Here is a 22,837-nt window from a genome sequence, read left to right as displayed (position 1 = left end):
CGACTGGAGGCACTCGGGAAAAGTAGAGGATTATGCTTAACTTTGCAAAGACACTGTTACTGTGGACTCATTCTTATCCAGTATCTGCTAGCACCAATTAGACTGCACTTAATGTCAGTGTGAACAGAGATTGACTGGCAGGCATCGGTAGAAGAATACCTAATTTAATCCATTGAGTAATTAATGATCTGAAATAAGATATCTAGTTATACAGTATATGTGCCATGTTAAAAGTGCCTAAAGCAAAAGGCTGTCTGGAGAGCAAGAGCCATAAAAAAGCAATGATTAGTGAAGACCCAAATCCCCTTGAGGAGGACAATTTGACTAAGGGTTTGTGGTTAATATGTAATGATTGAACAAATATTTTACCAGTACAATCTTCTGTAGCAAAGGGAGGAGGTGTGTAAACCAGATAAATGACTCAACAGACATCCAATTTCAATGGTTTATGCCAGAGTAGTAAAAACGACAACTGCTAGGCTCCTGTTTGCTGCTGTCATAATATTTAAATTATACTTCTGTGACTTACAAAGCCATGTTCTCCTGTGCCACTGCGCTGAATGCCAACTGAGAAAATTGGGACTACTCATTCAATATTTCCAATCTTTGTGGAGTAACTGAAAATATTGGGATTTGTGATTACAGTCATTGTTGTAATATTGATTAATGTGCGGGCAGCAGCAATTTCACTCATGTGGAACTGTGGTTTGAAATACATTTCTCAACAAAGGGCAAACAGTTACTGACAAAGCAATTTTCCACTCAAGGTCTCCATAATACATTAATAAATGTTTAACGTAACCCCTATAGATCATGGTATGAAAAGCAAACTATATTTCACTGGCTGGATACCTCCCATATGACAAGACTGTAATTACAATGGAATATAAATTAAAAGCCTCTTCAATACAGTATGCATAGTCATGTAAGAAACTTCTTAAAGTGGCGAAAACCACCTGAGAACCAATTGACCTTTGCTTAATCACTTTGTCTTGTTTAAGAATTGTCAGGAACAAGAAACGATAACTGTTCTTCTGAGTTGTATTTGGTGAACCTGGAGGTCAGTCAGTGCGATAAGGAAGTATTAGGACAGTTTTGTTTTGGCTCTGTACTCCAGCACATTGGTTGACATGGATCATTGGATCACATGACACAATAACTGTGAGGTTATAGGTTAAAGTACTGACTTTCAGCTTTAATTTAAAGCTCCTCTAATCAATATTTTTATGTTAACGATGGATCAAAGGACTGTGTCATGTCGCTCGTAGTGACGACCCTACAGAGAATAATCACAGTTCCCCTCAGCTCTATTGAGCTTTTTAGCATCTTTCAGCTTGTTTTGCTTTTTTGGCCCATGACTTTACTGGTTTGATTTTTTCTCGCCGCTCTCATCAGTGTCATTTCCAGCAGCAGCAGGCACACAGCTAATGTTATTGACTAGCTGGTGAACATAGTGGAGCAGAGGAGGGTGGATATATATAGGAGAGTGCATATTGGACTTACATTCATCAGGTGGACAAAAAAACAACAACTCCAAATGAATGCTAATGTTGCTCTACGTCTGCTCGATGTGTAAATAGGCAACTGGTAGCTAACACATTCACCATATCACATTTAAAGTGTAACTTAACACCAGTTGAATTGCCCTCTTTTGTTGAAAGTTTAAAGCTTGTTTCACCTTTTACTGTTGGGTGTGGTCAGAAATGTGCTCTGTTGCACCTGTAATCACACCCAACGGAGTACATCTCTACATCACTGCAGCAAGGTGAGAAGTTAAACCACTGGAGGGCAGCAAAAGCAAGATTTTGAGGGGGTGTTATTAAGGTGCCCCCAAGTAGTAAAAACATTTTAATTGATGTAGATTTAAAAAGGTGTTTACAGCCACATTTGATAAACTGTGTAGAAATTTCCACCCTCTTCATAGTCTTTGTTTTATTTAAAACCCCCAGTGTGCTGGAGTAGAGCGAAAACAATAAAAAAAAAAAAGAAAATAAGTGTCCTAATACTGACACACTTCACACACGTACCTCATTTAAGGAAAAGCTTTCTGAGGTTGATCTCTAAAACATGGACAAAGAATGAATGAAATGTGTTGATAAGACATTTTTCCACATGTTTGGACTAGTCTTTATTCTTCCAGTCTTCGTGGTTGCTTAGCGTGGTGGCAGGAATGAGAACGGCTGAGAATAATATGGGCAAGTCTTTCATCAGACATCTGTCATCTCATCTTCCATCTCATCCCCCTCTGTTTCACCTTCTGCTTCGCCTTCTTCTTCCTCTTCCTCCTCTGATGTCACATCCAGCTCATCCATCTGGGTGACGCACTTTGGACACGAGCAGACAAACAGGTAGTTCTCCCTGGGAAGAAAATATTCCGCCAGTCACATTGTTGTACCTCTGCTGAATTAATCAGAAGCATTTTACACTCTGCTGTTAAGAACATCTGGTGCTGTTTAGCAGCTGCTGCGCAATACAGAAAATTAGTGTTTAATACTGTAATTAATAATTGTGGTACAATTAATACTTTCAATCAGCTGGTGTGAAATAGGGGCTCATGAGGTTCACACCACCGGCCTGGAGTGGTACTGCACCTTCTCAAGGCTGAGAATTATCACAGGATGCAGAAAAAACTTGCAACTATGCATCTTTGGGGTGTAATTCAAAGATGGATTGACATCATGTTGATCAATGAGGAGCATAAGCCCCAGAGTAGCCATCCGACCCCCCCCCAGTATCTCTGCCTCAAGACTGCCCATTATTGCCTGGAAGGCTTTTTATTGACCCAGATGGAATTTGTAACAGTATGAACCCGTTCAAGTGATTCATCTGAGGGATTACAGAAGTTTACCTCAGAATTTTGTGTCTGCTATGACGGCTTCGGTCCCGCTGACAGCAGTCCAAATAACTGATGCAGATCTCCTGAAAATTGAAGAAAACAAACAGTTGAACTTGCTGAAGAACCCCAACATCAATAACATGAAGTTATTGAGCCTAGAAGTCTTAACAGATACAGTTTAGTCCCATAAACAGTGGTATTTTTCAAATGGCAGGAATAATTCAGGTTTTTCCAATGTTTTTCCCCTCAAGCAGGACGTTGCTGTGTCCTTCCATCTTTCTACTGATGAAATGTTACACAAAGCGCTCCTGTCTTAGCCAGCATTCAAAGGAGAGCTTTGCTGTGAAAGTAGTGCGGCTGCTGTGACATTACTGTGCTGCGCAGATGCAATGCTTCTCAATCTTTCTGACAGCTTGACAAACCCACTCCAGTCCTCAAAGTCTCAGCCTTCTAATACCGTCTGACAAGGGAGCACACAAAGCTAGAGAGGGATGTTCTGTCTCGTCTATCCCAGGACAGAATTTATCACTCCAAACCCAGACATGTCAGCTGACCTCTCCTGGGTTGATGTCACTAAGGGCACTGAGCTGAAGCAGGAAATTGTTGTCGGGGAAGGACGCTTCTGCGTTGGGTATGCAGCTGTGGTTACCTGCAGGGTCAAAGAGGCAACAAGAAAAAAAAAAAAAGAAAAAAAAAAGCAGTCATCAGACGGCCTCTTAACCAGAGTAACAGTGTCTTTGAAGTGAAGTGACAGCGCTCTTATAACATGAGACATCAACTGCACTTACATGAGCTTTGAAGCAGAAAAAGCCCAGAGCCCTCACAGTTTAGAAAGTCTCCCGTTTCTACAGAGAGAAGAAACAAATTTACAACCTTTGTTAAGATCTGAACACAGGTTACATGGTAATCACAGCAATGTCATTGGGTCAACACTACAACACAGACAATAATAAACACTCACTCATACAATATGACCGTTGCAAATCTGCTCAGTTAGACAAAAATAATTTTAATAATACTGCAAGACTGAGATAAAACTGTGACCTTTCTCAATGTCCTTGTATAGCTGGTCGATAAAAGAGTCCAACTGCTCCCTCTGCTGGGCAGGAAGCTCAAGTGCATCGCAGGCATGAACCCACTTACTCAGGGAACTGAAAGAGTACAAAGATAGAGAGAACTAAATAGGCCAAACTAAGATCCACAGTTAGAGGCCCGAATGAATGTCAAGAGAGGCGAGTGTTCACCTGGTGCCGATGCCTTGTCCGTTGGTTCCCACAAGAGCGAACAGAGAGCGGAAACCCTCAGGGACAAACCACTGCAATACAATTATATCTTTACTGATACATGCCGCAGGATTATTAATATAATTTAGGCCCTTTAATGCTAAGGTCAGAGGTCGGAGTCAGCTACAGCATCTCTTGAGCTGATAAGAATTCACTGTTTGTACATTCAGTTACGTCAGCATAAACATTATTCTGTCACACCAAGTTCAATAACATATCTCAGAAATTAACTTCATTATAACATTATAATATAAATTTCTGTAACAAACTGCCTGTGTGGTTGAGGTTTCCTAAAACACCATCAGCATGACAAGGACAATTTCAGATGACTTTTATATTAAAAGTGATTTAATAAGTAGGGCGACATTAAGGGGACAAAGCAACCCAAATAAATATAAGAAAACTGTCAGCTAAAAGCTCATCAGTAAGCTGCTATAATTAGCTGCCCTGCGCAACAAGCTCCAAGATTTAATGTGCAGCTGTATAGAGCTTAAACTATTAGTCGATCAATTGATTAGTTGAGTGACCGAACATTAATCTGAAACAATCGTTGTCGTTAACTCTCGGTTTTTCTAAATTGCCAAAAAATCCACATGTGCAAGAACATTTGATGGTTTTCTCAGTCTTCGATGACAGTAAACTAAATGCAGTTTCAGTTTGGACCATTGATCGGGCAAAACAAGCTATTTGAATAAGTGAACTTGCAATTTCTAAAATTGTGATGGCCATTGTTTACTATTTTCTGACATTTTAAAGACCAAATTATTAATTGAAAGTAATAGTCTGACAGTATTAGTTTGTGGGACATATGCTTGTTCACTTTCTTGCCAAGAGATAGATGAGAAGATCGATACCACTCACATGTCTGTACAGTAAATATGAAGCAACAGTCAGGAGACTGTTAGCTTAGCTTAGCATAGAGACTAGAAGCGAGAGAAAGAGCTAGCTTTGTCTGTCCAAAAGGCTAATTACTGTGCATTATATCTCATTTGTTTAATGAGTACGAAAACAGAACTTCTCGGCCGAGAAATAGTCCGAAATATAACCCCCTGTAAAACTACAACTTGTCAGTTTTACACTTTTGTTTTGTTTCATTTGAGCCGGTCTTTCTTACCCGACTAAGATGATCATCATAAAGTGCTGCTTTGAAAAGGCTGTGTAACAAGGCCAACTGCCCCTATAGAAACAATGTTAGATAAATAAAAATTACATTTTACATAACAACAAACATACATCATAAGCACATGTGGCCACAGTGGGAATTAAACCTCTGTCAGAGGGGAATAACACTGTCATACTTTGCTTATTGAGCTGTAAAGAACTGTGATTAGCATAAGAGCATGATATTGTCTTTGAACTGCCAGACTTTATACATTTTGCACCTCGACAATTTCATATTTCAAGCAGAAATAACATGGTGACTTACTCTGAACTGCTCTCCCAAGAGCTTATGTGCAAGCTCCTCTTCTTCATTAGCTGCCCGGCTGCAGAAATGTGAAAACAGCTTCTGCCAGTGTGCTTTGTCTTTGGCCTGGACAACATAACCAATAATCAATATTAATAACAAACATTGTGTCACTTTAGTTATAAGTGTATTGTAGTGTTAGTATGCACTATATAGTTTGTTGCATATACCTAATGTTTCAATGTTTCTCGTCTTTTGAAGAATAATCAAAACTAAACTTTGTACAATAAAAATTCTAGCTTCCATAAACTTGAAAAGTTGCCCAGCTTGATTTAGCATGGTATACATGAAGCCCTAATCTCTTATTCTTATGCTTTTATTCTTAATTCACTATGCCAATAACAGAACTTTTTGGCCACTTGGGGGCAGCACAACAAGGTGTAAACACAACATTGGCATATCACCACCTTTTAAAGTTGTTATGGGGAACTTGTTAGCAAGCAGTTGCCTATTTACATATCCTTCAGACACAAAGCAACATTAGCATTCATTTGGAGTCATGTTTATGACCACCTGATGAATGCAAGTCCAATATTCACTCTCCTTTTAGCATTTTCTCCACTAACTCCTGAGGGAAATATCTGGCTCATTAGCTGCTAAATGCTTCGCTATGTTCTGCTTATCAGAGCTTTTTTGCTGCTGCTGGAAACAAGGTTGATGAGACCAAACCCAAACAGTAAATTTATGGGCCGTAAAACCAAAACAATGAGCTGAAAGATGCTAAAACACTGTAGCACTAAGGGGAATTGCAGAGTCGGGTGATAATTCTCAAGTAACCCCTTTCATATTATGCATAACATTTTATTATAAAACGTATGGAACAATAGTGAGTGGGCAATAAAAGTCTAACTACATGCAGCATGTTATGTCCCTTTACGGCAAGGTGTTTCTAATATTTGTCATTATTTATTTGCATGGCTGCCTGCAAGAACCCCAAAATAATGTATAACCAATAATTTAGGAGCTAAAGTAATCAGAGCCTCACCTGTTTGACCACAGCTACCATTCTGGCCATAAGCATGATGCTGGAGGTCTCTGGGGGATAATGCATATTCCTGAAGGGAAGACAAATGATCTTCATTGAGGTGAATGAAAATTTTAAACAGAGAATCAGCACACTCGAGAGGGTTTACGATGAAAATATCTATAAAATGCTCTGTCACCTCCATGCATCTTTAAGCTTGTTAATGGGGTGGTCCGGATCTTCCTGGGAGGGACCCAAACACAGAACTCGATGATACTGATCTGCTGCAGCTTGTCGACACTCGCTGCTACAGTACATCACCTGCAGAGGGAGACCAGTTTGTATCAGAATCAGAAAACGCTAAAAATTACCAAAAAATACCACATACAAAAAGTGACAGGTGCAAAAATATAAAAAAGTGTATTAGACATATAATAAACTTTGGGTCTCTCTGTGGCAGCTTTTTTTTTTACCCCATACAGCCCAGTGGAAATCACAGGTCTTCATCGCCTAGCAACAACTATTGTGTGAGGTCGCTGTAATCAGGAAGTTGTATGGTTTATTATTTCTTCAGAAAGGTAATTGGACTTGTAGCTAGGGGGTCTGTTTCACATCTGTCCAGCTGCATAAAGCAACTCACAAATGAACAAACCTCCATGAGATATCCACATTTTGAATATGTATTTTTCTGCACAGAGATGGCATTTTTCAAATCAATGGTTTTCCAGGTTTTCAATAACCAATGACAAAAGTCTCAGTGCATATCACCGTATTACAATGCAGTATCAACTTAATTGTTGAAAATATCAAGGGTTCCAAATATTTTAATCACATTTTAGCACTCTTTTTTTATCCACTGTTAGTGACAGTAACAACAGCTTTTTCTTTGGTCACATCACGAAAGACTAAAAATATCATTTTCCTGAGAAAAGAAAAAAATGAAGCAATAATTTGTATTTTCTAAAGCTATCACAGACTATAGAACAAATCTGGGATGTCTTTATCCATTTATAAGAGTGGAACTGATAAAGCTCCATACAGGGCAGGTTTGTATATCAATATAAAAACACATTATATTTTTAGAATAGCATTTTCTTAAATGAATTTCATAAGTTAAATTGCTTTTTATTGTAATCTTAATTATTTGGATATTATTACAAACATCTATTGATTTTATGTCTTTTGTGAAGCACTTTGTAACTGGCTTTTTGAAAGTGCTATAAAATAACTAAATAAGGCTATTATTATTAGCTTCAGGAACCCAAATCACTTTGTTTGTGTGTTGCCTACACATACGCAATCCGCCAGTTGTCTCAGTTTTTCCACTTTGGTTAATAAAAAATGGACAGACAGATTGGCTTATTGATCCATAGTACCAATACTGGCCTCTAAAAATTGACCAGCTAGTCATGTTGTCCACCACTGATGCAGTGGAAGTTCCTCCCTGACCAAAGCTGGCTTAAAATCAATACATTTCTTGTCTTATATTGATCTGATCACTTTTTCCGGAGGATTTTTTTTCTGACAGAAGGAACAACTACTAAAATATTTTGAAATGAAAAAGGTAAACATAAATAAATAAATAATTAAATAGGGAGGAAAAAGTTTAGGTCTTAAAAAAACCTACATCAGTCAAATCGGGGTCTGGAGCTTTGTGTGGACTCATGTCGTGATTGGACTGACCTGGCACTGAGGGCAGGCTTGGTGCAGCTCTGGTCGAACACGGCAGAGCTCAGGGTGAGGAAGGCTGAGCCCGGGGATGCCGCTGAGTCTCCTCGCATTCTCCTCTGCAGTCTCCAGAGCACGTAAGCAGTACTCACAGGCTAGAAAAAGACACAGTAGAGCAGATGAGCAGTGGTAAAACATTACTGCAGACCTTGTTTCATTCTAGATCAAACTCCTCCTAAAACCCTGATTTATCCAGTATTTGTCAAGTCCATGTTCTAACGAAACATACATGCTTCTGTCGTCCCTGTGCTTACTGTCTACAATATTTTGTTATATTTTATTTATGCAACGTCAGCCTCACTCCTTGTTAATTAATACAAGATGCGGTTCAAAAGCCCCAATAGCCCCAAAAAACAAAATGCAAAAAAAAATCTTAAATAAAAGAAAAAAAATCAAAAGGTCCAGGAAATATCTCATATGTCTACTATGGATAATATGTCTACAGCTGACCAGCACTTTTAGTTACTTCACTAAAATGTGTTGTGTGTATTTAAATACAGACAACATGTAGTCATCTCACCTTTATATTTATACAAAGCATTCCACAGGAACTGGGCAGAGACCAGAGGCCGCTCAAAAAAAATGGCGTCTCCCTTCTTGATGGTCCTTCTGGCAAAGAGACCCTTGCCCTGAAACATAAATAACAACAACAATTACTGTTGTGCACTGTTGTTCACCAATCTTTAAAAATATAGCAGCCTCTGCGTGTTTTAAACCCCCCTACAGCTGAATCTGTACTCAACTGTAAAACAAACATACCTCATAAATAGGAGTTAAAACGCTTCACAATGTCTCGTCCATCCTTTAATCTCTGCACTGTCAAAGCAGAGGAGTCGCAGAAATAGAAATGTACTAAGAGATGCTTTTGATCTTTATCTTTCAGATCATTAACACCTAAGCATAGAAAACATTTCCTCATAAAGTACTGTGCTTATTTCATTTGCCTTTACCCTCATTCTATCACAGCTTCCTCGAAGAATTGTTGGCTTTAAGTGCAGGATTCCTGCGATACTGCAGGGGGTTAAAGGGCATAAATAATGGAAAAATGGATTTCTTATCAACAAAAATTACACTAGACAACACTGAGTGAAACATTGGCATTTTGGCTCTTAAGTAAGGTACATCACCTGCTTTATTTAAATGCCAATGACATGTTAGTGGTTTATGCAGACTTGAATCAGCTGTCAAACTATTCCTAAAAATGAAGATAAATGTAATTATTTGGTTTCGCCTTATTCTGAGAGCTGGGGAGACAGGCTCCTTCAGTGAGTTAGTGTAGAGTGTTAACCCCTGCATCAATAATGGGTACAATGACGAGAATAAGCAACATTTATGTAAATTTGGGATAAACTTGAGTTGCTTTGACACAATGAAGTTACTTGCTCCAAGCACATCACATCCTAATAAGTTTCACGGTGATTAAAATAGTGGATGCTGTCCCTTTTTATTGAAATTAACACACTAAACCTACAAGCCAGAAACCTTATAGTGGCTTTGGACACTAGCAGATGTTTTGTTATCAGATCCGGTCACAAAACGCTTCATTCATACATCAGTCCAGTTCCTTCAGTACTTTCTGAGCCCAGCAGTCTCTGCTGTGCCTGAGTCTGATCCACACTGACAGCCGCTTCACTGCTGCAGCGCCAGTTTAAGCCACAGATCTGTCTAAATCTATTTCATCTGACAAACTCTAAAGCACCTTACCTTAATATTGTCTATAAATCGGACTTCCACGCAGGCGGCAGCTTTGCCGGGGTCCACGCAGAAGGAAAACATGTCATCCAGGGGAGCAGCCATGTTCCAGACGACCTTTTCCCTTTCAACCCTAACACTGACGTTTTATCTCTGGACAGAGACGGCAGCGACGTCTGGTGGCGGACATGTGAACTGCAGGTGGCCTCACAGTTTTGTTTGTAGGTGACGAAGACTAAAAATAAGCATCAGTAAAACTGTTTTGTGAGCTGAAATAGAGCTGTAGTAAATATGCAATAAAATAATAGAGTACATTTACAATCACTACCTCCAGAACGGTAATTTAATAGTAATATACTTAACACTGCCACACTAGTGCACATGCACTTACCTGCGCTATTTATGCTCTCACATGCCAATACATATTTATACTACTGTCCATACTGTATATATTTGACCTATAGTGTGTGTATATACATACATACACCGTATTGATATCCAGCTGTTTATTCTGTATATAATTACTACTATTAGCATTACTCGTACTTACATATGCACTGTATATTTACACTTCAACTTATACCTGCAATGCCCACTGTAACTGCTGCACATGCTGTATATATGTTAGTGTATTCATTTCACTCTGTTCATACTGTTAATGCTGCTCATACTGTATTGTATGTGTATTCATATCTATGATGATAACTGAAATATATTCAAGATATCGAATAAATATTCACAAATGTGACAATATATAATCACATTCATACATGCTATCCTTTACTTTTGCCTTCACTCGTCACAACTGACAGATAACAAATACTCCAGGGGTGCAAGAAACAATTATTTTTATTATTGATTAATCTGTTGAGTATTTTCTTGATTAAAAGATTCATTGTTTATTTAATAACATTGTAGAATATAGTGAAAATATCCATTACAACTGTCTGAAACCCAAGAGGACATTACTCCAAGGTGAATAACTAGGGTACTTAAAAGATTTATCAATTATCAAAATAGTTGCAGATTTTCTCATTTTCTGTCAAGTGGCTAAATGATTCATCGACTAATCATTCCAGATCTGAAAAACACATTTTTCCAGCAGTAAAGAAATAGATTGAATATCAATAAAGGTAATGCAACTTACTAGTAATAATTAGTTCCATTTTAAAAGGCAAATAAAAACTGTAAATGATACAAACAGTAAAACCACGATGGTCCTTGTAAAAAACCCCAATGCAGAAGAAAACCATCTTCTAGCAACACTAAACAGCTGAAGTGTGCAGCTTACATACACTGACGTGTCAAAATGGAAATAAAGTCTTCACAGAGGAACGTAAACAGAGAAAGAGAGTTTATTATATAGATAAATGTTTTACATTGTTTGACTAGCAAACATTTAATAAACTTGTAGCAGAAGTATTATACAAAGAATTAAAAATACTAGTTAATAATCAGTAGTATAATATATAGGTTATACTTTTATATTGTACAAAAGAAGTAATTCATTAGGAATACAATAGTGGTTTAAGAAAAAGTCAGTAGTGGAGTAAAACGTCCTTTCTACAAGTTAGGAAGGAAAGTTAGTATACGGGGTTTGCAACTAGAAAAGAAATGTTAAGACAGTAGAATTCTGTATGTTGTTCTACATTATTGGGGTAAAAATACCTGACATGATAAACTGACATTTACCAGTTTAAACTGTGTGTAAACTAACGTACATCTACAGCACTGTCTCCACAGTGCAGTACAGCCACTGACAGAGTGGCTGCACATTAGCAATATTGTTCCATAGTGATTCTCTGTTACTCCCTCATCAGCATTTTGCTCATTATACAGTAAATATCAGCACTGCAGCCTGTGCAGAGTTTCCCGGGAGATTTCTAAGACTTACATTTTGATTTCTATTGCAGTGTTTCCCACAGGTTAAAAATATACTTTGGAGGAAGCTTTCACTCAACATTGCTTTTGCTTCATCACAATACAACAGATGAGAGCCTGACCAATAAATCGACTGTGCCAATAAATCAGCCGATAGTAGCTTATTGCAGATATATCAGTATCAGCGTATTTTGACAACTGATAAGTAACAAGAAATTGCAGTGCAAAGATAATTTAGGGACAGGGTCTCCAAATGCACTTCTCAGTACATAGCTTGGCCAACACTCTTTAATAACTAGGGCTGGGTATTGGTACGCGATACCTTTAATGTATCGACCGAAATAACCCACTACCAAGTAGAATTGAAACTTCTCCAGTCAAACAATACCTGCATTTTTTTTTTAAATTTAACGATACCCAGCCCTATTAATAACCAAAGTTAAGAGATGCTTGTCAGCTATGTATGTATTATATGTGTTTATGTAGGGAAATTACTGTTGGCTTGCATATTGTTACCGGATCAACATGCCTCTGAATCGAACTCAGAAAGGGATGCAGAATTGTAGATTTAGGATAATAGTTCCCAATCTGGGGTTCGGGACCCCCTCCCCACAAGGGGTCACAACATTTATCTGAGGGGTTGTGAGTGGCTGTTGACAATACAGCCACCCTTCACTTGCATGACTATCAGCTGTACAGCTGTTCATTTCAATTGTCTACGTGTTGACCTTCTGGTTGAGTTGACAAAAGAGGATTTTATTTGATGTTGAAAGGTCTGGTGATGCGAAGCCTTTTGGATAGCATGAAAGCAACTATAATCAATATTTTTATGTTACCAATGGATCACATGACTACTTGTATGTGAAAAGAGTCACTCGTAGAGACGAACCCAGAGAGAATTATCTTTGCACTACCTGCTCAAAACCATGTGAATATTGGATTCACTTTTGCCAGGTGGCCAAAAACACAATGAATGTCATGCTGCTCAGTATCTGCTGGATGTGTAAGTAAACAACTGTTTGCTAACAAGTTTGCCGTATCAAAAGGTGAAAATGCAGCCCACTATACTTGAGTGGGCACCAAATTATTGCCTATGTGTGGGAAACACTGTATTGTATATATTAAAATAATTCTATTAATGCTACAAAACTCACAGCAAATATATCATTACTATATACAGAGTTTCTTCCTTGGTCTTGAAAACAGAAAAAAACGTGTCCCATTTTCAAACTCAGAAGAAACCGTGACTCAATAATAGAAACCCTGGGTTAGCACATGACAAGCTACAGGCTCTGCTATGATGGAGGAACCCTCCTGTAGGTTCTCCCTGACAGCTATTTACAATGCAGCCTCATTTCCATCCTGGCTCCCTGTCCTCTCCTCTCCTTTCCCACACCATGCCATCCATCATAAACCCTTGTTGTAGGTCACCACCTTGCAATCTGTTGCCATGGCAATCTCCGGCTCTAGGCAAGACACCTCAATCTGCAAAAAAAAATTTAAAAAAAGAAGGTCAAGACTGAAGTCAAAATTTTTAGCTCTACATCTCTCTGAGTATGCCTTGAAAATCACTTTGACTTTTAATTAGACATGGAAAGAGACATAAGAGGTGAATACAAGCTTGTGGGCCGGGGCTGTGCATGTCAAGTGGTGTGTATGTAATTTGAATTTCTTCCCAGCTGCTCCCTCAGCCATCTGGCCTTGAATCTGCAGTAGAAGCAGTTGAACCGACGCTTTACTGTACCTGAGACATCTGGGGGAACAGGCTGATGGCCACAGGCAGGGAGAGGCCGAAGGTAACCAGGCACACAAAGCTGTGGATGGGCAGCAACAACCTGCGGTGGCTCTGCAGAAATCGCAGCCTACACAAGCCGAGATAAAAAGGAAACGTGAGCCTGCTGTGTAGATCGATCCCAGATGTCTACTGCGAGTTATTTTTGGGTCTGGAGAAAAACATCATGTGCAGATTTGGGGGAGCTATTTTCTACAATTAGTGGGTGGGAGATTTTTCTATCTGTGTGAAAGTTCCAGTTCTGGGTTTAATGAGTCAGCTTGCAGATATAGTCGTTAATTTAATTTTATAATAGAAACAGAAATTCTATTTTTGTCTTTGAAAACACATTAGGCTATATTATTACATTTCATTCATTTTAACGTCTTGTACATTTGCTCTGGCTGTGACCAACTACCGAATTAATATATGTTAAGCACTTTAGGGCACAACATATGTTGTCTCTGGCTCATTACAGAGGATGAAGTTAAGAAAAAAATGGGGATTTGAGGCAGGTTAGTCATTCAGTGAAAAAGATAAATTGAAAATTGTAATGTTGTTGTAAATTTAAACACTTTTATTAAAATGTAGCTTACTTTACACTCTGCCTTTGGACTGAAGGACATAGACAAAAAAAACCTTTAGGATTTCCTGGGCTGAGAGGGCGGTTACAGCTACTCTACACTAAGCTAGGCTAGTCATGTTTTAGCGGGACTAGTTTAGCTGCTGTTACTTTTTGTCAGGGTTGGATTTAGCTACTGCCTCATTTATGTGGGATAATAAAACTGAACTACTAAGATTTTGAATTTAGCTTTAGCTTGGGCTAGCTATGTCACCAGCTAGCTTTAACTTAACAGTGTGGTTTTTAGCTGTTTTGAAGTTTTGCAAACTTACACGCAGTTTTCTCTGAAATTATACATTTATTATACATATTATACATATGGTAAAACAAATCAACAATAAAAAGTCAGGGTCTGGTCTTAACTCACTATGCACTGTGTTTTGCCTTTGTGTAGAACTGAATAAATTAAAATGCTTCAACTTCAAAAAACACATTTTTATTTAAATTTGCTTAAAGGCTGAATGACATTCATGAGTTGTTATATTTTGGCATTTCTGCATGAGTTTACGCCTTTTTTGTCATGTAAGAGAAATCTGAGGGGTCGTAAGATGGGTTAAAAATACATATTTCTTTGCTCTGCCATAATCTCCTCTGTTAATTAATGAGTAATTTACTGCAACTCTTCAGGCCTCTAAAATTAAAATCAAGAAAAAGATCACTCATTGGTTGAACAGGTTGCAACCAGACATGTGCAACCAGTGATGAGGGGTAGACATCACTTCTATTAAAGAGGTCACAAGGTTGAGCATTTTTGTCTGCATATACCTGCATACTAACAGCAAGTTAGAACAGAAAATTAGTCTGTTAATTAATCATCGATTAAATGTTAAATGAGTAATGGTTTAAGCAAAAAAGGAAACAAAAATCATTGATTCCAGCTTCTCAAATGTGAATATTTTCTAGTTTTCTTAGTCCTTTATAATAGTAGACATTAAAAGACATGACCTCAGGCTTTTTTTTTGACATTTTACAGACCAAAAGATTCATTGATTAATTGAGAAAATAATTGGTAGATTAATCAATAATAAAAGTAATTGTTACTTGCAGCCATAGTTATATTTAAAAAAAGGCTAACAATATATTTCTGTACAAACCTCTCTAGGTAGGACATGATGATGGGGGGCAGAACAAAGATTGGCATCGGGAGAACCACACGTGTGAAGGCAGTCTCCATGATCGCCTGGGGAAAAAGATGGGAACATTGTGCACATGCTTCATTTCAAATACTGCAGTGAGTTGGATTTAATTTTCCCTTTCACGATATCAGATGGGTGCTGAGCGACAGGAGCCGGGCAGGAAATGATGCATTTTCCCCATTATGAGCCACCATTACATTTGCAATTCACTGGGGAAAAAAAGCAGCAAGTGTATAAACATATTTAGTGCAGTCAAGTAACAAGTACGCTGAGTATGCAAAAACAGCCACTCACATGTCTTGCGGCAATTTTGGAGGATCCCACCACATTCCCATTGTTGTCCAGCACATCAATACCTTCAGATAGCTCATTGTGTCTCATCAGGCCCACATTACAGATGTTTGCACTAGCTGAGGATGGGGAGAGAAAGGCAGTCGCAGATCAAAAGAAGAAATTCCTTTAACAAATACCCTAATTGAGAACAAATCACAAAACATTAATACTATAATTTTAAAGTAGTCGTGCCTTCAGTATTTTCCCCCTGTCAGTCTCTGTGTATGTGTGTGTGTGTGTGTGTGTGTGTGTGTGTGTGGCGTGGGCGTGCCTTACTCCTGGCGTTTTCCCGGCTCCCTCCTGATTGCTTCCTGAGTTTCTCCTCTTGTTTTTGTGTTTATCTCACCGTTGTTTCCTTGTGTCTCCATGATCAACACTCTCCTGCCTGTCTGCCCAGCTCGCTCGCTAACCCGCTACGCTCAGGATGCTTCCCCGCCAGCCACATCCACACCATCCTCCACTTCTTCATCTCCTCTCACCATCAGCCCTCGTCATCCTTCCCCCTGAACTTTACAGTACACCTTTTACCTTAAAGAAATCCCTTTATCTGAGTCTGTGTTTGGTTCCTCCCTCACTGATCGTAACAAAAACACTAAAAAAAACTAAAATAAATATTTTCATACAGAAATCACATTAATGCAATGCAATCACACATTATTGCAATTAATAAGCTCTGAAATTTGGGATTATTGTCTCATTTGTAACATAAAATCTCTGGCAGAATAAAAATTAAGTGTGACATCAGTACATCAGTTATAACTGGCACATAAGGTCCTTTAAAACCTACCTACAGCTGGGAAGGGGACAAATCTCTGTATTATCATTCTGGTGGCAGGGCTCAGCTTGTTGGCCTTCTGAATCAGCACATTTAGTCCCACCTATTAAATACAAAAAACACTTAAATGTAACATCAGGTAATATACATCAGGTTTGCCATGCAGAAATCTTAACATTGTAACATGCTTTAAATACTGCTATACAGTAAAGCGATTCTTTGTATTTGCAGCAGTAGTATTGTTATTACTAGTGGTGGTAGGATCCTTACTTTACTGTAGTTAAAACACTGGCATTAGTACTAAAAGTGTCCCGCTATACTGATGATACTATATATAAAATACAACCAAAGATATCATCCGAACTGCTTTTGTACAGTGCCGATGCAAAGCTGCTTATGACTACATTTCCAGCTCTCATGTCCAGGTAAAATTCACAAAAAAACAAATTTTAATTTTCAGTATCCTGAAAGAGGACACTAAAGAAGAAACAAGACACAACAACACACTCACTGCAAGAGAAACAGCACTGGTCACAGCTCCTGCATAGCCTTGAAGAAACTTGGATGTTGGCGTAGGCTGAGGAGGGACAAAAGAAATGTGTTACAGCTTTATATTCTGCTATAAACTCTACAGTGAAGTTTAGTATTTTATATTAGGATTTAATGTCTTAAGATGGTCTTTTATTTACAAAAAAAAGGCTGGAAGCGAAAAACACTGTGCATGATATTCTATTATGGAGATAAAACAATGAAAAACAATATCAAGCCAAAATCTAGAGCAACCAAAATGACTAAATGTTATCATTTTTAGAGGTTTTTGGGGAGACTAATGATCTGAATATCCACAGTAATCCTATCCTACCTTTGTGGCGTTGCGGTTGGCATAGTTCACACATGCATTGTGACTCTGGTTCAGCCACTGTAGGAAAGAAGGAAGGACATAAGGGAGGGATGAGGGTTAAAGAGATGAACAAAGGAAGGAAATAAGGGAGGTAACGCATGAAGGAAAGAAGAAAAGGGAATTGAGAGGTGGCAGCAGGAAAAGGAAAGAAGGACATGAAGGAGTAAGGAAAAGGAAGAGAAGATAGATAGATAGATAGATAGATAGATAGATAGATAGATAGATAGATAGATAGATAGATAGATAGATAGATAGATAGATAGATAGATAGATAGATAGATAGATAGATAGATAGATAGATAGATAGATAGATAGATAGATAGATAGATAGATAGATTACAGTTATTTACAATGTCCTTATTCCAGTATAACAGGTGGGAAAGCACTGTCTCCAAAACAGTGTACTTACCAGATGTTCAAAATGTACAATAAATGCAATGGTTTTACAGAATGTTGGTTATTTACAGTACCTGCCATATAATGGTAGACACCACAGTCTGATTTGGGAGAAGAAGGCCAATGACCTAGATGAGACCAGGGAATAAGAGCTTATTTTGGGGCAAAATAAGTCCATAGTCTCATTTCATCTATCCCCAAACATGACCATGTAAATGAATATCTGCACAGCCAAGTTACGTTCTATGAAATGCATGATTATAATGTATGATTTCCATATGGGACTTACAATGGGTGTTCCAAATGGTACATAACCTGCACACAAGCGAAGAAATGATTAAAAAACAATGACAAAATGGAGAAACCTCAACAACTTTAGCAAAGATCTTCATCTGAGGTCGTACCTGACATTCGAAATGGCATGAAGATCTTCTCTCCCGTGTCAGGATGAATGATGGCCTGCGTGCAGAAAGCATGACATCACCCTCATGCTGCCAGGAGCCCAGAGGCTTGAATGTATGGAGGTGCAGTTAACCTGGGCTGACTTATGACTGGTGAGCTTCTTACCTGCTTGATCTTCTGGGCTTCCCACAGCTGCACAGGTAAACAGTGCAGTTAAAGACAAGTAATCATTAGGGTTTAGATTTTTCTTTTTTTTAACATCCTTCAGGCACACATGTTATCATATTATACTGCAATATTCTTTGTATTGTATCACATCTACATCGATAAAGGCTCACCTGACGATCGGACACTCCAGGTGGAAGCGTGCCATGTTTATAGTCATCAAGTAGTTTGATGCATTCTTTCAACTGTTTCTACAAACAAAGGAAAAGAAAAGTAAAAAATGTTTTTAATGTTTTGACAGGCATGTTTCAAATACTAGTGCTGACACAATACCTGCATTTCGATACCAGTTGAACATTTTTTTGATTCATTACTTACTTAATATAAACGTATTTAAAGTTCTCAAATGTTCAGGGCTGCAACGACCAGTTATTTACATTATCTATTACTCTGCCAAATACTTACTACTGTCAATTTATCGTTTAATTGTTTGATTTTTAAAATGTCACAAAATAGAGAAAAATGCCCATCGCAGGTTCCCAGAGCCCAATACGACATCTTCAAATGTCGTGTTTTGTCAGATCAAAAAAGATCTAAAACCTAAACATTTTCAATTCACTATCATATATACTACTGTAAGACAAACTAAAGCAGGAAACAGTAACATTTGAGAGCAAACTCAAACGATTGATCGATCATCAAAATTGTTGACGATTGATTTTCTGTTGATTGACTTATCAGTTAATCAGCTAATTATTTCAGCTCTACAAATGTTTAATGTTGTCTAAACACGAGCAGCTGTATTAGAACTTTGCCCAAATAAAATCTGATCACAGTATGTATGAGTACAGCACAGAACTCTATTATATGAACACATTTACCCAAAAATGTATTGAGGTTTGATGCCCAGACAGGAAGGTCAGCTTGTGTTAATACATGAGTATGAATACTGGATGGAAGCTCAAACTTTGTATTGAAACCATACTGTGCACCCATCTATCAGCAATATATACAGACAGTTTTACAGAAAGTTTTACCTCGGACACAAACAGCGTACTGGGATCAATGATGTCTACAAAGTGTCTCAGACGACCGAGGAATGAACCCTAGAAAAGACAGTATGACAAAGTTATTTCTTAATGAAAGTAGACACATAATAACAGACAACCCTCCTCCCCTCTGTGAATGAATCATTTTAAGTCCTCTGAAATGCTGCTAAATAAGGAAAACGAAATTGTTATATGCTCAATGGTGAAATATCAACACGAAATAAAGCCAATTATCAAAAGTATAAACTGGATGACGGATGGAAGTCTTTGCTATCCTAACTGAACAATGGAACAAAATACAACAGAGATGTAAAAGTAAAATGTGCTTTTTGAGATAAACTTTCAGAAAATGTACTAACAATCTTGAGTAAGTTTACATTTACCAAACACATTCTTCCTTGGATGCTTGGAGCTGCTGGTCAAGCGCCCTGTTTTCTGTTCCCTTCACTGTCTACATCAGCATGCCAATTGCTAAGTATGTGTGCCAACAGTCTGAAAAGGCCCAATAGCAGTTTATGCCAAGAGTCTCTTTGGCAAACCAGATGGCAAAAACATGGCAGCTTCAATCAGATTCCCTCTGAGACATTTATCAGTTATGAAGAGCAGAAAACACAGTTGAAAGATGGTGGAACAAACCCATCTCTATTTTAATTATCTGTTCAGCACCGGGTCATAATTGAAATGACTGGAAACAACATTCAGTCCTAAAGACTGTAGATAAATAAAATCTTTCTGCAGAGTATCTTCAGATTTTCTGCCACTGCCATTCTTCCATCACACGTCTCCTCCTCTGACAGGCCATAAGTGCTGCAGTGCTGTTTTGTAAGAGTGGGGTAGAGAGAGGATCCATGTGAGGAGCCTGCTTTAATTATGCATGAGTTTCAGCTCCCTGGAGAGTACACAAGGCTAGCAGAGACGGAGCGCGGCAGAAAGCACAGACAAGATCAGCGAGATTTATGCTGATTCAAGGACTGGCCTAATTTTAACTGATTTGACAGAAGCAACTGAAAGTATTACAGCACCTTTATCAACCCGTCATGAACTTCCGGATGCTGATGGAAAAATAAAAGGGTTTATGGAAGTCAGATAGAAAAGATTTACTACTAGAAAATAACATATTTATGCAGTGCATCAGCAATAGGAGCTGGAAACCAAGGATTAATTCTTCTTTAAAATTATGGTGATCTAAAAGAAGAATTTGTGATCGCTAAAAAATAGTAATTCACACGAGACAAAGGGTGTAAATAAACTGTTATTTAGGCTTTCTGTGAACCATGCAATATCCTGTGTTAATTAGTGTGTTCATGGTGGGATTATGAAACAGTGTGCCCCTGGACACAGATGTGTGAAAGGCCCCCCACCTACGTAAGAGCAAGACGCCTAGACTGAAAGGGACACAAAACAACATCATTTTGCATCTCTTTGTGGCTGTTTTGTGTCTCTTTGTAGTTGTTTTGCATCTGTTTGTAGTCTTTTTGTGTCTCTTAGTAGTCATTTTGCGTCTCTTTGTGGTCGTTTTGCATCTGTTTGTAGTCATTTTGCGTCTCTTTGTGGTCGTTTTGCATCTGTTTGTAGTCGTTTTGTATCTCTTAGTAATCATTTTGCGTTTCTTTGTAGTAGTTTTGCATCTCTTTGTGGTTGTTTTGCAGTTGTTTTGTGCCTCTTTATAGTTGTTTGATTGACATTCCAAGAAGAAATGTAAACAGTCACTTCAAACTGAAGCTCTGGTCCAGGGGCCCCCTGACCCTTGACCTCTTGGACCTCTTGGACCCATGGGCCTGTGCCCAGCAGGCGCGTTCAGTGATCCATCCATGGGTGTGTTATAATATCTGTGAAAAGAGGAGTTGGCTGAAAATTTAAGATGAGTTGGTTTCTTTTGGGCTGTTTGTGCTTTTCCACAGTTTTTCCATGTTGTCAGTCCTTCATTTTGATAAGAATTGCACTGATAACTCTTATCAGTTGACTTATTTACACAATCTGCATATGGACTTGGCTCTGTGCAGTATCACCAGGTATATAATTACCTTTAGGCCACTGTTTAATAAAATACTTTGAAGAAAGTAGAGTTAGAAATTTATATGTAACTAGTGTGCAGCTTCCTCAGTTAATGTTCCATACGAGTTAACGTGAAGGTCACATTATCTTTCAGGGCTGACCAATGCAAATTCATTTCTGAGGGCGGAAAATTGAGTAATAGGCTTCAGATAAAGACAGACAGCCCATTAATCTCGATCGAAGGTGGGGCAACAGCCGGTCTGCAGAAAGCATCCTGCAAAAACAAAAACTTGAGGGTGTAAAAGTGTGATTCTCACTAGATTAATGTACAAAATGATGCGCAAATTTGGAAATATTGTATCCGAAATCTCAAACAGCTGCGATTTCGAGAGGAAAGAGGAAAATTGACGCGCAAGATACCAATGTCTTGGCTGCAGACGTTCACACTCTGATATAATCAGCGAAGCAAAGGATGATAAACAGCGGCATGACACCACGGACAGACATTTATTCCCACTAGTGAAACTATAATTAACTCAAAACTCATCCAATCACACTCAGAAGTTTATTATCCGTTGAAAGTTGTTGCGGTTTCATAACAAAGAATCGGATCGCCGATCAAAGGCAACTTTGTGTCAACCTCCGGAGCGGAGCAGGATGGGCTGTTTTTCACCCGAAAGCCTTAAAAACAAAATGCCATAAATGCGTGTTTTACGGAGGACAGAGAGGACTTACCTGGTCGTATCGGGGTCTTCCGAGCTGGAAAGCAGGACATGCTGCAGATTCCGCCATGACACTGTACCACTTATTTATTAATGAACTGAATCATGAACGGATTTTCAAGTAGAGCGAACTACATTCAATGTGTAACTAGTGAAGCAACGAGCCGCCCTGTCTGTTGGGATGTGTAGTCTTCTCGTTTGCGTTAACACTGGCAAAGTTGAACCGCATGACTACACATCCCAAATAATCGATAAGGTAAAAGCTATTGCATAACTGTTCGGATTGATCTTGGGAGATATAACAGTTGATGCACCCATAGGTGTCAGATTGACCCAATGAATCATTATGTGAAGAGGTGTGGCCTGAAGAAAGAAACATGTCTGCGCGGAGTAATGATAAGCAGGGCTGCTTTCAGGTTCATTTGATAATAAAAGAAATAAAGAAATTAATAAATAACCTGGAACAAATAAATTACAAATGTGTCACCTCGCTGGACACTTTCATTATGCACTTGTCATACAGGGCAAGAGACTGCTTTCAAATTGGCTATTAAATGTGCATTAGTCCTTCACATTGTTATAAACCTTAATCATACTGTATAGCACATTTTATCCATGACATCCACCCAAAAGTACTGAGGAAAACTTAAAAATAATAAGGAATCTAAGGAATTCCTATCTAATTGTGTTTAAATCTCAATGAAACATATCACAAAAAAAT

The 22,837-nt window shown here is 38.4% G+C and overlaps 2 protein-coding genes across 2 annotated transcripts; both read right to left on the bottom strand.

The window, feature by feature from the left end:
- Positions 1 to 431: 431 nt before the first annotated feature.
- Positions 432 to 10,136, bottom strand: smyd5 (SMYD family member 5). Its single transcript, XM_044205317.1, has 13 exons — positions 9,981 to 10,136; positions 8,797 to 8,905; positions 8,232 to 8,371; positions 6,748 to 6,869; positions 6,570 to 6,639; positions 5,546 to 5,650; positions 5,234 to 5,296; positions 4,081 to 4,151; positions 3,881 to 3,987; positions 3,625 to 3,681; positions 3,391 to 3,485; positions 2,849 to 2,919; positions 432 to 2,358 (listed from the first exon to the last, which is right to left on the bottom strand). Exons 1-13 carry the CDS (start codon positions 10,071 to 10,073, stop codon positions 2,208 to 2,210), a joined length of 1,254 nt encoding a protein of 417 aa, XP_044061252.1. The 5' UTR covers positions 10,074 to 10,136; the 3' UTR covers positions 432 to 2,207.
- Positions 10,137 to 10,799: 663 nt separating this feature from the next.
- sfxn5b (sideroflexin 5b) lies at positions 10,800 to 22,448 on the bottom strand. Its single transcript, XM_044205318.1, has 14 exons — positions 22,130 to 22,448; positions 19,388 to 19,456; positions 18,524 to 18,601; positions 18,351 to 18,377; positions 18,188 to 18,242; positions 18,073 to 18,098; positions 17,858 to 17,911; positions 17,349 to 17,405; positions 16,998 to 17,063; positions 16,499 to 16,589; positions 15,673 to 15,788; positions 15,337 to 15,422; positions 13,594 to 13,711; positions 10,800 to 13,334 (listed from the first exon to the last, which is right to left on the bottom strand). The coding sequence occupies exons 1-14, from the start codon at positions 22,184 to 22,186 to the stop codon at positions 13,257 to 13,259; spliced, it is 978 nt and encodes a 325-aa protein (XP_044061253.1). The 5' UTR covers positions 22,187 to 22,448; the 3' UTR covers positions 10,800 to 13,256.
- Positions 22,449 to 22,837: the final 389 nt, after the last annotated feature.

Source organism: Siniperca chuatsi, linkage group LG8 (genome assembly GCF_020085105.1).
Source record: "Siniperca chuatsi isolate FFG_IHB_CAS linkage group LG8, ASM2008510v1, whole genome shotgun sequence".
Classification (NCBI taxonomy): Eukaryota; Metazoa; Chordata; class Actinopteri; order Centrarchiformes; family Sinipercidae; genus Siniperca; species Siniperca chuatsi.
The sequence above is the reverse complement of the archived record's forward strand: the minus strand, read 5'-3'. Positions and strand labels throughout refer to the sequence as shown.